This window comes from Protopterus annectens, chromosome 9.part0 (assembly GCF_019279795.1).
Source record: "Protopterus annectens isolate FY-2018-M chromosome 9.part0, PAN1.0, whole genome shotgun sequence".
NCBI lineage: Eukaryota > Metazoa > Chordata > Ceratodontiformes > Protopteridae > Protopterus > Protopterus annectens.
The window spans coordinates 381,128,694-381,146,215 of NC_056743.1; the positions used below are offsets into that span (position 1 = coordinate 381,128,694).

General features: G+C 38.4%; 1 protein-coding gene across 4 annotated transcripts in view; it reads left to right on the forward strand.

Annotated features, from left to right (window-relative positions):
- The window catches only part of PDLIM2 (PDZ and LIM domain 2), a 3,176,635-nt gene that overhangs the window by 1,301,597 nt on the left and 1,857,516 nt on the right, over positions 1–17,522 (forward strand). For 3 of the 4 annotated variants that reach the window (XM_044082921.1, XM_044082925.1, XM_044082922.1), the window contains one exon: positions 8,068–8,339. In XM_044082921.1, coding sequence (XP_043938856.1) covers positions 8,068–8,339 — 272 coding nt within the window. Of the gene's footprint in view, positions 1–6,234; positions 6,323–8,067; positions 8,340–17,522 lie in introns of those variants that run through there. The other variant, XM_044082926.1, reaches the window with a different exon arrangement.

The following is a 17,522-nucleotide window of genomic DNA, read 5'->3' on the forward strand; positions in this document are numbered from 1 at the left end:
TCTGCTATGAGTGAGCAGTGACTCTTGTTGTGTAATCTGCATCTGAAGAAGAGTAGATTTTCTCTTTTTCGTCTGCACTACAGTACTCCTGAAATGGGCAGAAATACCCAGACCAAAAGGTTTTGTCTTCCTCTAAATGCGTTACACACATACATAAACATATAATGCACTAAATTCATACAAAGACATTAGAATCTAACAAAATAAAAAGTAGTTAAATTTTTAATTTTAACTCATACAAAGACATTAGAATTTAAGGTAAAATAAAAAGTCATTAAATTAGAGATAGCATATTACTCCGAAAATCTTTTATCTGAGACTGGAGTGATGGTAATGGGTAATTATTGGTCTCTAAAACTAACCTTTTGCTACATTCATTGGTGTGAAAGCCATTCCACTAAAATAATAAGGAGTTGCGAATACCCCCATTCGTGCAACAAAAGTGGTAGTAAATCTTGTGCTAAAATCAAGGGGTCTTGCTCGCAATAATCCATAAGCAGTAGACTACCTAACCTACCTGCAATACTCAACCACAATGCACAAGGAGATGTACTACCTACAAGAAATAGTGTTAGAACATTTTGAAAATGTCATGGCCTGACTAGACATTAAGTTAAGCTACTCTCCCTCCTACAAACACACACCTTGAAAGTGTGATACAGGATATTCCAACCGCTCATTACAACTGTTGCCCCGATAATGGAAAATTACCTAATTACCTATAGGCACCTGTTTACTGAGGACTAATGGAGCCAAGAAAGCCTACTACTAGAAAATCATATATATTGCCAGCAGCATAACCAGTACCAATTCAGGGCTAGTTGTTCTATGGTTTTACAGTATTTTTTCAGTTACTATTCTATGGCCCTTCGTACTGCTCCATCAGTGTTCACTTAGTCATTTCAGCATATCTGCCCATGGATCCTCCTCTTTCAATGTATTCACTTGTCAGAATGTTTTTGAAAGGGGTCTTACATAAGAGGACGCCAAGAAAACTGATGGCCCCTCCTTGGGATCTTAATTTTGTGTTAGAGAAGCTAACATTTTTTTCCATTTGAGCCAGCTAATCTGGCTACCTTGAGATTCTTAACATAGAAAACTGTTTATTGATTGCTGTGACCTCTGCAATCAGAGGAGTATCTGAGTTGCAAGCTCTTATGGTGAGTCAGTCCTACCTTATTTTTCACAGTGATAGTGTTTATTTGAGAACTAATCATTCTTTTATGCCTGAAGTGGTATCATTGTTTACTTTAAGCCAAATTATCCATCTCCCTGTTTTCTTTTCTTAATCTAAAAATGAGGGAGAAATGATACTCCATTCCTTGGATGCCCATTGAAAACTTTGGTAATATATTAACATATCTAAATCTTTCAGATCTTCAGATCAATTATTCAATTCTTGTGAAAGTGAGAAGAAGAGACAACCTATGTCAAAACAGACCATTTCCAAATGGTTATATCAGGCTATTATCTTTTGCTTTATAAACAACAATAAAACTGTTCAAGTCAGGGTCAAGGCCCACTCTGCCAGGGCCTTGGCTTCATCTGTGGATTTTTGGAAAGGAATAGATTCTGGAATACATCTTGGTCCTCTATAGATATGTTTACAAAGCATTTACAAGCTTTATTCCTTCTCTCTGTCTTATCATGTTTTGCTAGGACCATTTTCAAAGTGCTCCTGAACCATTCCACTCCCTTCCAATTCCCAAATGCAGTAAGCTAGGGTAATCTACCTGTAAAGCTAAGGGTACTGCAGCAGCGATCAATATGATGAACATATTTATAGTATATAAGTAAACTTGCCATATGAGTAGATGTTCGAGTGATCACTGCTGCAGTAGCCACACCCTCCTTCCTCCTTGTTTTTTGGTGTGTTCTTTATGCTAGGATGTGAATACTTATTTATGTTGTAACTAACATTGCCTATTTAGGGCTTAGACACACTCTCTCTGTTGGCATGGTAGCTCTGAAGGGCTTGGCACCCAAACCCATCTCTATAGTCAGGTTAGCTGAATCTGTCTGATGGTTTGGACACTTGGAAGGTGCCCTGAAGGTTTGGAAGCTGGCCATCTATTGTGTCTTGGCAAGATATGACCCATATAGCTAAGGCTACTGCAGCGGTGATCATTCAAACATCTACTGCTATGGTAAGTTTACTTACACACCTGTACTTTCTTTATAATGCCCAAAATTTGATACTCCAGAGAATGCAAATGCTGGGTCCATGTGTTTTTTTTACAAACCATTGTATCCTTCTCATGTGTAATCTAGCTGGAGGTATTACAAGAATCATGTAAGTCATGAACCATAAGATCCTGAGAAATTCTTTTGTAGAAGTCTTAAGACTGATTGGGGACGTTCCAGAAGAATTCAGATCCACCTTGTCTCCTATTATAAAGACCATTTGAAGAGAAGAATCTGTAAGGCATTCCAGAAACACAATCCTGTGAGTCTCCTTGAAGGAGGATTTTTCAGAGTGGTTAAAAGAGACATAATCCATATTAATGATGCTTGCTATATGGATAAAGACTCTGCAACAGTAAGTAAGTTGTTTAAATAAGGAAGCATGTGAATGCTATTCAGTCTGCATTAAGCTACGACTGGGCTAGACATTTTGTGAATAGCCTTCAAACAGTAGACAAACCAAAGCATAAAGCAGAGAACTCATAATGTGATCCAGAAGTCGAGAACCTAAAAAAATGTCATGAAGCCTATGGTTGTGGCAGTGTAGTAGTAAGCATGGTTTATGTCTAGAGTTACCAAGTAGCGTGTGTAAAGAATGAGAGGCAACCATACCTCTCAAACTCTTAGAGCAAGAAATCTGGACAGAGCCATTAATAAAAGTGGGGCAAAGGCACAAAAATAGGGACAATTTTTTAAATATTGTTCTTACAAACTTAGAAAGTTGGTAGCATTACAGGTTTTGCATTAGCATGAATTTTCTGAAGGCTATGAAGTCTGAAACTCAAATGTCTGTCCTTATTTTCTAACTTCAGTCTTTAATGATTTGGCACTAATTTGCCAGAATACCACAGTTTTTTTTTTGAAAAACAGACCCAAATATGAGTAAAAAATCTGGGCATTCTGCAAAAATCTGTATAGTTGAGAGGTATGGAGGTAACAGGTTCTATAAGGCCAACATTTTGAACTTCAAAACTTTCACATAAAGATTTAGAAATTAAAGCTCTAACGTTGTTCTCCAAGATGCCTGTTTCTTTGGTACCATAAACATGTTGGTGTAGAAGCCTTTGCTTCTTTCACTTAAAGGCAGTGGGTCTATGACTTTCACATTGTGTAATGATTGAAGAACTTGAGGAATAAATTTGATTTTGTTTGGATGGTCGTGACATACTCTTCTGAAAGGAAGTTTTTATATCCATTGCCATCTGTAACCTTTTGGCACCACTTTTAACACCCAGGAGTCCAAAATAATCTTTTGCCAAAGGGAAATATTAAAAGCCAGTTTTTGGGACAGATTTTTAAAGATATTGGCAGGGGGATGGAAGAGGGTAAGGAATGCTGCCATAGTCATCTTGTGCTGTTAGGCTACCCCTTTTTCTGAAAAGACTCTTGTTTGTTGTTTTTGTTGTTCTGGCCTTCTATTTTTTTTTTTTTTTTTTTTTTTTTTTTTGCCAGAAAAAAAAAATATTTTTTTGTGTGTAAGAGGTAGGCCTGTAAGTTCTGTATTGGGGTATATGAAAAATCTTAGAAATTCCCTGAACTAATTTCCCTCTTTGATCATACTGTTTGAAAACATGGGTAGCAGAAGGATCAAACAGTACCTCCTTATCTAAAATCTGAATCCAATATTTCAGACTTCACCTCATAGGCAATCATTTGGTTACATAGTCAAGCATATCTTCTTAAAAGTTTAGCAATAGCAGTGCCCCTAGACACAGTATTTGCCCAAACACACACATTCACATGGACAGAATCAAAATGGCAGGTAGGTTGCCACGAAGTGAGATAAGCATTGTACTGGCATAAAAAATCCCACCTGTCCCTGCGTAAACTTTCTTGTCCCACAAAATTCAAAGATTACACAATCGGTACATAATTTTTCACAAAATTATACCCCAGTACATTAGCAAACAGTCTTAGCTAAAAAGGCAGTACTTAACAGTGTTCTTCCGATACTGTAAGAAAATATTGTTTTTTAAAAGGGAAATACAGCTTTTAGTCAAAAATAGATTAAATCATATTTTTTCTTAAATGGACAGTTTCTGTGTTGATGGGTTCCTCAACAGGGAGTTCTCTGCTAGAAATGAAGCTCTTAACATATGGCTGCTCCTGTGAAGCCTGAAAGATGTTTCTTCTCCAGATGGCAAGAATGTATTGAAGAAAGCTTCACTCTGACTGCTGCTCTTCCTGTTTGGGATTAGCCAATCGGCAGTCAGTGTGCAGGACTGGGCTGGGGGAGACGGTGCTTTATGTAGCTGGCTGGTTGTTCCCTAAGCAGGAAACAACCCATATAGCCTTAGGGCTACTGCAGTGGGTTCCCATTAGATTGTCGAAACTCTGTTTACGCGAGTATGAAATCATTGACACGTATTGCGCAAAATACATAATCATCGAACATGCAAAACCGCGAAATTCGAAATGTCGAAGTGTTTTGGTTGGCCCGTCTGCAGTATAGCTCCGTAAGGTAAGTGTGCGATAGTTATGGACCTTAGGGTTAGGGTGCAGGTTAAGATAAGTGTATAGATAGGTAATGTGTGTAAGATTTAGTGTAGTGTTAGAAGTAGGGTTGTGTTAAATGTATTTATGTGTATTATTTATTTTATTGGGTATATCTGTGTAGGGGAAGTGTGCGGTAGTTACGGACCTTAGGGTTAGGGAGGGGTTAAGGACAGTGCATAGATAGTTGTGTATGTGGGGTTTAGTGTAGGGTTAGAAGTTCTGCTTTATGGTTAGGAGTAGAGTTTGTTTAGTGTATGTATGTGGTTTATTTATTTTGTTTGGGTAGGTAGTATGTAGCGGGTGGTGGGGTTGGCCAACTATGAATGTTCGATATTTTAAATTCCGCGGTTTAGTGCATTTGGTATTTTCACGGTTCGAGTAATACATGTCGCTGTTTTGGTATTCGATGTAATGGATTTTTGTTGATTTAATATAGGCCCACTGCAGCAATGGGAATGATGAACACCTTAAATTTCTGGCTAAGCCTCTGGATAAAGTCAGAAGAGGTTTGTTTTGTTATTTTACTTGGTTTTGGGCTGGGAAGAAAAAAAGAAACATTCTTTCTGTCCAGTTGTGTTCTTATTTGTGCTCTAGTGCTGTCCTGTAAATATAACTGTTGCTCAAGTAAAAGAAGCAGACCTAAATTCTGAAGTTCCTGCTTAAACCTTATTATCCAAGCTCTGGAACAACCTTCCCACTACCATAACTACCCTTCCTTCCTGCAGTCTTTTCAAGACTGCACTTAAATCACACCTAAATATTCACTGGCTTTGTCCTTGTCCAAACCCCGCTAATACCCCCCCCCCCTTTTATCCTTCTCTCTTTTCCCTGCTTTGGATAGAGTATTTCGTCTATCACTATAAAACTGAACTTAGTATTATTTACTGCTAGTTCATCCTTCCAGGATTTAGTAATCATTACTCTATTATTGTTGTTAACCTGTAGCTGTTAGAAAGTTGTAGTACTGTGTTGTACTTCTTATTTTCTATGTTTGTAATTAGTGCTTACTACTTAATTTTACCAAATGTGCTCCTATATTTTTCATGTCATCATCACCACTACTGTGTACATACATTTGATTCATATTGTACACCATTTATCATGTCATTCTGTTGAGCTTTTCTCCCTTGGCCACTGCAGAAAAAGGACTTGTGTCCAGTCGGAATTTCCTGGCAAACAAATGTAAATAAATAATAAATAAAATTATTCATAGCTTTCTGGAAACAAATTTATTTATACATGTTTTGATTGGTTGTCCAGCTGAGTTGTGGCACATTTTCAGTAGAGGCTCAGGAGGAAAGAAAGCTCTATAACCAATATATAAAATACATAACGTACTAACATTCAAATATCTGCCAGTAATCAGTACATCTTGGTACATAACCATGAATTTGTCAGCAAAAAAGTACAATGTGATGAATGCACTTGAGATACAGTGAAGCATTTTCTGAGATAGTTTAAACGCTTTGTTCATTCAGTGTTTTGCATAGGGCAGTATACAGCAGCAGGATAAACTTACTGCTATTTTTGTTTCTTTTATTATTTATAATGCAGGCATATGAATATTGAGCTGAATGATATGTTGAAGCTGTTGTTAGAAACTGAGATGAACATTTTGAAGGATGCAGTTTTAGGATACAAGGTGAGGATGTACAGGAGTTAAAACATACTTAATGAGCATGAAATGTTGTGAAAACCAAAGATAATGAGAAGGAAGTAATTTCATGTTGCAGTAGGACCCCACAGAATGAGAGTCTGGGCCTTATGCCCCTAGCAATCCAGCTTTCCATTGGGGTTAACTCTGTCCACATAATCAATTCCCACACAAGTTTTTTTTTTTTTCAATAATATTTCTTTATTGTTTATTTTTAATATACATCATTTCATAAGGATAAACACAGGTGATATACAACTGGTACAAAAACAATCAATTAAAACATTTTTACACTATTTACATGAATGCTTTCATAATTTAATAGTATGGAAAAAGATGAGTTGTTTTCTCCAGGGTTAGTACCATCAAGTTAGTATATTACTATGTGATGTTATGATTTTTATTGTATATGTTGTAAATGTCTTCCAAAGTCAATGTTTTATGCAAGTATAATATTGAAAATTTGTTCCCAGTGTTTCAAAATATTGGGATTTTTGTTTTGTTTGTTTATTATGTATTTATGAGCTAATATATGTTTTGTTGCTAAGTTCCTAAAGCTATTCCATGATATTTTAGATGGGGTCAGCCAGTTGGTAGCTATGTAAAGTTTAATTAATAAGATGATATTAATGAGAATGATTGTTTGGTTTTTAGATAGGTTAATTGGGGGAATATGTAATATCGTAAATTCCCACGTGAGCGTTGATGATTGATATCCCATCTTTTGTAGCTGTACTTTCAGGGAGTTCCAAAGTTTGAATACACATTTACAGCTCCAGAACATATGTAAAAGGTCAGCAGTTTCATCTTTACAGTGTGGGCAAAATTGGAAGTTTCTAGGGTTAAATTTATGCAGTCTAAGGCGTGTGTAATAAGCATTATTATATATCATGAGTTGGGTAAATTCTAGCTTTTGAAGAGATATGGATTTTATTGTTAGATTGATTGCTTATATTATTTTATTGTTTTCTATCAATGGTATTTTTTCTTTCCAATAATTAGATAAGAGTATGCGTTCTTGAAATTTCAGGTCTTTGATCAGTTTGTATGTGCATGTTATAAATTTACTGTGTTGTAGAAGGGCTTGCCAAAGTGAGTTGCATTTGATTAAGTCATCTTTATTTATGTTTATGTCTTGAAGGTAACTTAAACACAGTTCTTTAATCTGTCTTAAGATCAACAAGTATGTCTTGGGTAGGCCCAATTGGTTTCTTATTTCTTGAATTCCCAGACAAGTTTTAATGCTCAGATGTCATACATAATGTAATGTACATCATTGTAATAAAACAGATGTGTGGATATGCCATTCTACAAAGAGAGAAGGAAAATTGACAAAGAACTGCCTGTAAAGACCAGAATAGTGATTCCACTTTGTTTTGGAAGTTTTATACTTTTTATTCCATCCTCACTTCCCAGCAGCAGGTTGGAACAATTGTCATATAGTCTACATCTGCAGTCTGCTAACAGACATGTTACTTCTGGTACCTTATGTAATGTCCTCCCTTGGGGTACTGTAAGTGTCTCAGACATACCATAAACAAAGTCACCTGTACAGAGAAAGCTAGGATTATTAACATTTCAAGAGTCATGTATTGCAGCAAAATGTTCTGACTTTCTTCCCCCCCAAGGGAGAACATTTCTATCTAATAAAAGTGGTGTGCAGGCACACTGCTTATTAATGATAGGTGGAGAAGGGGGCATCACTCATTCACATTTGTTTCCTTTGCTTACAGAATACACTGAATACAGGAAGAAGAGAGAGCGACAACTATGGTGAATATAATTATTCAAGTCGCACATCCCTCAGTCCTTCACCTAATCGGCAGGCATCTGCATCTCCTGTTGTCTTTCAGCCTATCTCTTATACCTCAACATCTCCTACGCCTCCTCAGAGGAGATCATATTCCCCTGTTTCTCCTAGTTTTCTGCATTCAAACTTTCAGAGCCCTCCAAGGCCTGGGGTTGCATCACGTAGGACTGAACTGAAGGTGGACACTGGCAGCAGGTTGGTAATATGTCTATCGTTATATTTCTTAGTTTACTGTTACAAATTGTTTTATTATGTTCCAGGATGATGGCGGAGCAGGGGACAATAGATAAAACACATGCTATATCTCCTAGATCTCCAGACAGACCAGTGTTTGTGTCATATACATTGTAGAGTGGAATGCTTCATCCTAAAACAAGAGAGGAGGTGATAATCATGCACTTTCATGCACAACGTTATCTGACTGTGTTCAGATTTCTGAGCTATGCAACAGATGCACGACTGAAGTGGTGCAGAAGAAAAGGACAGCTGCAAAGGGGACCATAAAAAGCATGAGCTGTGCATGTAAGACAATTTAGAGTTGCAGAACTGAGTATGAAGTTGATAGACTTAAGTTGTCATTAAGCTATCACCTGTCAGAAAATTCTGTTACTGTGCTACTCCTGGTTTTATGTAAATAATATGATAGCCACCCCATCAGTGGTCTTCATGCAAGAGTAGAGGAGTCATGAATAAAAGACAAGATTAGAAACAACTAGTTTTATCACTTGATGTCTAGCTGTGCTTATTGCTTAATGTTATGTACTGCTCCAACATCACTGTGTGTGCCAAACTAGAGCTGCAGCTTCAGGAACAATCCTCATAGTGTTTAGGTCTACAAGACTGTGTTCTGAATATGCTATTTATTCTGAGGAAGATGACATTAATCATCTTTACTGAAGTATCCTCCGAGTGCCACTGTCCACAGGTAGCAACGTAGAGGCATTCCCTTTTAGGAGGCTGCATATCCCATGTTCCTTCCAGCTAGCATCAGTCTACAGACAGGCACTTACTGGAGAAATAAATTCTGTAAGGACCTCTGAACATGTTAAAAGTGCAGGAATTCCAATGAAGTTTTCTGCCTAGACACAAAACACAGTTTTTTTACACAGGCAAAGTCAGATATACATAGTTAACCTCTTAGTGCAAGGACAAAGGCAAGCATAACGGGGGGCAGAGATCCACAATGAAGGACAGATTTTGTGTATTGCTCTTACAAACTTAAAACATTGCTAGAATAACTGGTTTTCCATTAGCACAGATTTGCTGAAGGATATGAAGTGTGAAAATTAAGTGCTTGTCATCATTTAGTGATTGTAGCTCTCAATGATTTGACAGAAGCAACAAATTTTATGAGTACTGGACCAAAAATCTGAGGCAAAAATGTAGACATTCTGCAAAAGTCTGGACAGTTGAGAGGTATGTAATATGTCGGGGATGTTTTCCTGAACCTAACAAAGGCCTCTGGCATGGCATCTCTCACTCCTTTCAGTAGTTATAGAAGATATATGTTTGCAGGCTACCTGGGCTACAATGTTGAAACACAACACTGGGAAAACAATAAGTACAACCCAGGTGTAGTGGGACTCAGTGTCCCTCCCCCTAACATTCTGTCCTGGGCTTCTTTACATGAGCAGGATATGGAGGCACATACAAACATTTTTTATTGTGCTGACAGCTTCATTATTTTATGCAATTCACACACCCTCCATACTACACTGTATAGCAGTTTCAACAACTTGCTAGTATGGCTGCCAGGCAGCAAGCAGATTTATAGACTTCTTGTCACCCTTGATAAATCTGAACTATTATTGTCTGGCAGCAAGATGTTTATATAGTAATTCTTTGGGCTGCAGTTTGGTACTCCTAGTTTCATTAGTTTCTGACCAGCAACACAGTGAAGTGGTTAGGTTGAACAATGGATCAGGAGATGGTCATGTGTGCACTTGTTTTTGCAGCGACATACATCTAGTTGCATTGCATGGACCTGGAGATTACCTACTGAAACCAGTCTGGAAATTGAAAAGAGTAGTACTACCTCATAAGGCACTCTTTGACAGTCAATCCCACGTTTGTCAATCGCAGAGAGTACTGTGCATTTTTGTCATTTTTTTTTCTTCAGGAGAGCAGTCAGATTAATTTGCAGATGCTCATCAGTTGTCCATAAGTGAGAGATTTGGGAGATTTCACGTAGAAGCCAATTTCTTTAATTTCTTTCAAAGTATCCTGGGTTTCCATGTCTAGACTGTTGAAAAAAAGAATCTGTGCACATAACTAAATGAGTTGACTCGTACCTCTCAACCTGCAGACATTGAAAATAGGAGCAAACCCCTTGAAAAAAGCTGGGCACTAAGATAGTATAACTTTTCACTACCAAATAATTTATTGTTCTTCTCGCTTTTGTAAGAAATTGGGATACTGCTTAGAAACATGTTTAAAAAAGACTAAGTGATAAAAATGATTTAAAAAATATAAGCACATTGTGAGACAGCGTAAAAATATGTAGACTTTAATGGACTGTTATCACAAATCCTACTATGCAAGCTTATTTGCATCTGCTTCAGAAAAGTAAGATGTGTATTCTCTTACTTTAAATTATTGTTGCCACTAATATATTTGTTATGTAGTGTGGATTTCTGTGTTCTGGACAGCTTCCAAAATCACATCTGTGAGGGGGATTCTGAAAATTGTGTAAAGGGGTACATTAAGCCTAAAAATATGGGTATGCTAAATCAGGCCTGAAAATAGGAATGTTCCTCCAAAATAGGGAGAGTTGAGAAGTTTGGCTGACATGGTGTAACCCTTTCATTTAAGATCACAACTGTACCTCAACAACTTTAAACTACATTCACCTCACATGCTGTGTATATATGAAGACCAGTTCCAGAGGAGCATTCACCTCACATGCTGTGTATACATGAGGACCAAGCCCAGAGGAGCATTCACTTCACATGCTGTGTATACATGAAGACCAAGCCTAGATGAGCATTCCCCCTCACATGCTGTGCATACATGTGGACTAATCCTAGAGGAGCATTCACCTCACATGCTGTGTGTGTACATGAGGACTAATCCCAGAGGAACATTCACCTCACATGCTGTGTATAGATGAAGACCAATCCCAGAGGTGCATTCACCTCACATGTTGTCTATACATGAAGACCAGTCCCAGAAGGCCATTCACCTCACATGCTGAGTATACATGAAGACCAATCCCAGAAGAGCATTCACCTCACATGCTGCGTATACATAAGGACCAAGCCCAGGGGAACACTCACCTTGTATGCTTGTGTATACATGAGGACCAAGTCAAGAGGAGCATTCACTTTGCATGTTACGTATACATGACAACCAGGCCCAGAGCAGCAATCACCTCACATTTATTTATTTATTTATTTTACATTTGTTTACCGGGATAGTCCGACTGGATGCATGTCCATTTTCAGCGGAGGCCCGGAGAGAAAAGCTCCACAAAGGCAAACTTACATAGATTACACAGAAGTTAGCAAACAATTATAAAAACAAAGTGATTATATACAATGGGTTAGTAGTGTTCCCTAGTAGGGACTCACAATTGTCATGGACAGACAATTAAAAGTAAGAGACAGAGTGGAAGCAGAGCTTGGTGATGTAGTTAAAGTTATGATAATTGCAGAATATGCTTTTAGTTTATAACTTAATCAGTGTTGGTACATGGGCATAGCCAATTCACTTTGAGATACTGTTTGAGGTTTTTTTTAAGAGACTTTTGGAGGATTGTAGGGTTATATAGTTTGGCAACGAATTCCAGGTTATGCCAATGAAGTTGGCAAACAGGGATTCACCAGCAGAGTTATTAGCTTTGTGGGTTTGGACCAGTAGTTTATCGGCTGACCGTAGGGATCTTAGATTGCTATATGGATTAATAATATTTTTAAGTGAGGGGGTATCCTCAGGGTGGTACAAAATTTTGTGTGCTATTAAGAGTTGATTGAATTGAATTAAGCTGGGCAGTTCTAGCCACTCTAGTTGTTTAAGGTTCTGGCAGTGGTGGGTTCTATAGGTGGAGCCAGTGGCGAATCTGGCAATATGATTGTAGCTATGGGACAGCTTACCTAGTTCAGATTTGTTGAGGTTTGAGAGTACAGGCGAAGCATATAAGAGAGTAGAGAGTAGGTGTGATCGGGCAATTGCAGTCCTAGCCAGTGGGGTTAAAAATGTCTTGTTTCTATACAGTGATCCAAGCTTCTAATTGATGGTCTGTGTGGTTTTTGTTGACCTGTAGGTCAAATTTGAGATTATTGTCTATGATAACCCCTAGAAGTTTGGTGTGATTATCTGGGCAAATAGTGGTACCATTGTTTGATGTGACAGATAATGAAAGTGTGGTGGCTCTACTAGTGGGAGAGAAGAGTAGAAGTTTAGTTTTATTGGGGTTCAGAACTATGCATTGATTGGTGAGCCAGTTCTCGATAGTGTTAAATGTATTTTGGGTTAAAATTTGCAAGTTGGATGGGGAGGTGGCTGAGCAAATGAGAATGGAATCATCTGCGTATTGGATGCAGGTGGCTTTAGGGATAGCGGTGTGGAGGTTGTTGATAAAAATAGAGAAGAGTAGTGGGCCTAGTATGGACCCTTGAGGGACACCAACTGTGAGAGGTAACTGGCTGGAGAGTTTGCCCTGCCATAGTACTGCCTTCTGTCTACCAGTCAGGTAGGACTGGAACCACTGGATAGCAGGCTTGTTGAGGGAAATAGATTTTAGTGAAAGAATGAGAAGTTCATGGTTGACCATGTCAAAGGCTTTTGATAAGTCAAGAAAGAGGGCAGAGGTTAGCCTATTGTCATTCCTGTTTTGGTTTATGGCAGTAGTAAAGGAAAGGAGGGCTGAGGTGGTGCCGTGGTATGGCCTGAAACCATGCTGGGAGTCAGATAGTAAGTTATTCTGTGAAAGGTATTGCATTAGTTGCTTGTGTACACATTTCTCCATTATTTTGGCTTGCAGGGAAAGAATGGCAATGTGTCTATAGTTGGATATGTCTGAGGAGCTACCACCTTTATGGAGTGGGATGGCGTGAGATATTGTCCAGAGGGAGGGGATAGCATTTTGGGATAAGGTTCGGTTGATGAGGATAGATATGGGATATGCAATGGCATCTGCAGCTATTTGCAGGTACTCTGCAGGGAGGAGGTCAGCAGCGAGGGTGGTAGGTTTTAGATTTTTTAGAAGTGTTTTGATAAAACTAGTGGATATTGGTTGGAAGCCAAATTCCGGGTGATTATTAGGTAGATTAGGCATGTGGTCTAAGTTAGAGGGGGTTAGTTGATTTGCTAGGGATTGGATTGTTTCAGTGAAAAAGTTATTAAAGGCGCTAGCTATTGTCTCTGGGAAACTATGGGTATAGTTAGCCGGGGTTGGGGTGGTGGAGTGACCTGGACAAAGTAGTTGATTTAAGCCTGCCCAGAGATTTTGGTAGAAGCTTTTTTTATCCAGTAAAATAGATGTTTTTATATCATTCCTGAGTTGACGATATTTTAGATGGTCAAGTGGGGCTTTGTTCTCCAGCTGGCCCAGGCTCTGTTTCTAGTTTTGATTTTTGCTTTGGTATCTTCTGTGAGCCATGGTGCTGTATTTGATCTAGTTTTTATTGTACGTGCTGGAGCATGGGAATCAAGGATACTTAGGAATTTAGTGTTAAAGTGATCAATGGCCTCCTCTAATGTTAGATTTTTTTTTAGTTTTGACCAGTCAGCTGCTTTTAATTAATTTTGGAATATAGCAGCATCAAAGTTTTTCCTGTTTCTAAATGTTTTATGTTTGGGCTGGTGAGGGTTTCCTGCCTTATGTTTTATGATATAGGTTAGACAATGGTCGCTGAGGTCATCAGGGAGAGTACCAGCTGTGTACAGTTAGGGTTGGTTATTAACTAGGATCCAGTCTAGAATACTTTCCTTGTTGGTTGGTTTGTTTATCCTAGTGGGAGAGGTTATGGTCTGTTTAAACCCAGATAAGTTTATATGAGTGGGAGTCGGAGGAGCAGGGGTGCCAGTCGGTGTTAAAATCACCAAGAACTATGGTTTCTTGGGGATAGGTAGTGGATAACCAGTAAAGGAGATCTTCTAGGGTATTTAGGTTGTTGCCTGGTGGAATGTACAGATAATGTTCAAGTGTTTGTTTTGGTTAATCTGTAGCGTGGTTATGAGGAGTTCCGCATTATTGAATTGGGGAGGTTGAATGGTGTCTCTATTAACGGTTAGAGTATTTTTGTAAAGGACTGCTATCCCACCTCCTTTCCTTGTAGCATGGTCAAACCGGTGAGTATTGTATTCTGGAGGTAGTATCTCATTGTCAGTAGTACTGGATTTTAGCCAGGTTTCCGTAAGACACATAATGTCTGGGGAGTGGGTTGCTAGGAGGGTGTGTAGGTTGGGAATCTTATTGTTAATATTTCTAATATTTAGGTAAAATGCTAGGAGGGAACAAGTGGGAGTATTCATGGGTAGCCTGACTGTGGGGCTTGTGGTAGGGGAGTGGAGGTTATTGGGTGTGGGTGGGCCAGGGTTGGGATGAATGTCTCCATGTGTTATAAGGTTACAGTGACAGGATATTCTGAGCTTTAGGAGTTTGTTTATAAGCTTTATATAGTCTTTGTCTTTAGGATTATGTTTTGCGGCTGTACAGGGGTGGTATTTTTTAGAGGGTGGTATATTCGGTGTGCAGGGGAAGGTAAAGTGTTTGGTGTTATGTGTGAAGCTGTGGGTGTCTGACCATTTGGGTAGTGAATACCGTGGTCAAGTGTTTGTTCATAGGCAGTGAGATGGTAAAATAGAAACAGTATAGGCATTTGGGTAATTAGTATTTTTTTGCTTGTTTGCATTTTGATAGGGGGCGAGCCAAATTTGATGGCTGACTGTGCTAACAGGATGTGGAAGAATGAGAGAGAAGGAAATGGGTTAAGGGGGCAGGGTTGCTCAATGATGTGTGAGGTGCTGATTGGTACTTAGCAGGAGGGGAGTGACAAGGGAGTGGCAAAGTCTGGTTTAAATTTAGCACTAGTGAGGCGGGTGGAATTTGGGGGCAGGGAGGGGAGCGGGGCTAACACTGACTCTGAGAGTTACCTTGGGCTTTTGGTTTGGTTTGTGTGATTGTATGTAAGCAGTGTTGCTGGCTGTACTTTAATTTGTTTTATTCTTTTTTAATTTTACACCAATTTTCAGGCTAATTTTAATTGGATCCTAGGTGTAAACTAGCAAATGTAGTCAATAAGGAGGGAGCGAAATTACTTTACCAAATTAAAAAGTAAATGCTTGGGACTGGAATACTGTGTGAGTGTAAGGCTGATTCAAAGTAGTATAGCTCAATCTAGTGGCAATTGGCTAGATCCCTTCACTGTTGTTGTGCATACACCATTAAGCCTCAACAGTTTGCAAAAACTAAATTGTAGTTCACCTATTACAATAGAAAAGCTGGAGGGAGTCAGGTTCTTGCCTTCCAGAGGTTTTACTTAGTTAAGATAGCCAGCTTCAGTGGAGAAGGTAGAAATTGCTTTATGCAGTGAATCCCGGGTTGGGGGGGTCACTCAGGAAAGAAACCAGTGCAAACTGAAAAATAAAGGTAAATAAGGCAGAATTAGTGCAAAGGTTACAATAATGTGAAGTGGAGAGCATGCAAGGAATAGAGCTGGAGAGTAAAATTAATTATATTGCATACATTATAATTAAAATTGATTATAGTGCATACAGTATCAGCTCTGTAAAACCACAGACTAGGAGCAGTAACATACAGCCTCTAAGTTCAGTGATAACAGCTGTATACTTCAGTGAATACACACAGGATATAATGCACAAAGCAAAGTATGGTTGTTTTAGGACAATAATTCTAGAGCTATGTTATTCAGTATGAACTAACAGTAACATGAACTGCATTCACTTAGCCTTCTATAAAAGCAATTATAAAGTCCAGCCTGTAAGTCTTCTAAGTACAGTAGCATACCATAGGAATGTTTACAAATGTAATCAGAACATGAATGAACTCTGCAAAACAGCAGGATGCCTGTCAGATAGTCAACAATTAAAGCTCTACCTTGACAAAACAAGATAAAAAAAACAAGCAGTTTGTAAGTTAGAACATTAGCTAGCTCTCGAAACATATAGGAGTTCTGAACAGCAGTTACAACTTAGAACCATCAAATACCTCAGTAGTTAACACACATGCTGTGTATACATGTGGACTAATCCCAGAGGAGCATTCACCTCACATGCTTTCTATACATGAAGACCAGTCCCAGAAGACCATTCATCTCACATGCTGTGTATACATGAAGACCAATCCCAGAAGAGCATTCACCTCACATGCTGTGTATGCATAAGGACCAAGCCCAGAGGTGCATTCACCTCACATGCTGTGTATACATGAGGACCAATCCCAGAGGAGCATTCATCTCACATCCTGTGTGTACATGAGGACTAATCCCAGAGGAGCATTCACCTCACATGCTGTGTATACATGAGGACTAATGCCAGAGGAGCATTCACCTCACTTGCTGTGTATACATGCGGACCAATCACAGGGGAGCATTCACCCCACATGCTATGTATACATGGTGGACTAATCCCAGAGGAGCATTCACCTCAGATGCTGTGTATACATAAGGACCAAGCCCAGAGGAGCATTCACCTCACATGCTCTGTATACATGAGGACCAAATCGAGAGGAGCATTCACCTCACATGTTGTGTATACATGAGAACCAGATAAAAGACCATAAATAATGCAAAAATGTTTTTTTTTTAATGATGTTAAAACATTGTTGATATGTATAAAATCTATTATTGACATCTAATTATTATAGCCTAGCTGCCCTTAATTTAAGAACTGGGGCTAGGGAAACTCCATCATTTAGTCCAGGGAATCTACTGGCTTCCAGGTATATTTGCCAGTATAATTCCCTGTATTCTATTTTTACTTCCCACATGCCACCTCTTACATCTTTAGGAATTTCTTCCAAGATAAAAAATTTGTAATTAACTATGTCACATTGTGTACTGTGTTTGTATAGGGCGTTATTGATGTTCTGTGTGTGTATAGCATTTAGATGCTCATATATTCTTCTTTTAAGCTTTCTTTCTGTCTTTCCTAGATGAGAACCACAGTTAGTTACTGTTAGCAAGAATAATGCAAATGTTGTTGAATTTTTAAAATTATGCCGTCTTTAAATATACATATATTGTACTTGGTTTTTTGAAAATACTGTTTTGTTAACTCTTTAATAACTCTTGAAATGTTAAGAATTATAATATGTTGCTGTTACTACAAAACTTTTTATAAAAGCTACTTTTCCCTTTCTCTCTATATAATATCTCAGGGTACAATTAATATAATATTTTAAGAAGTCTGAAAATT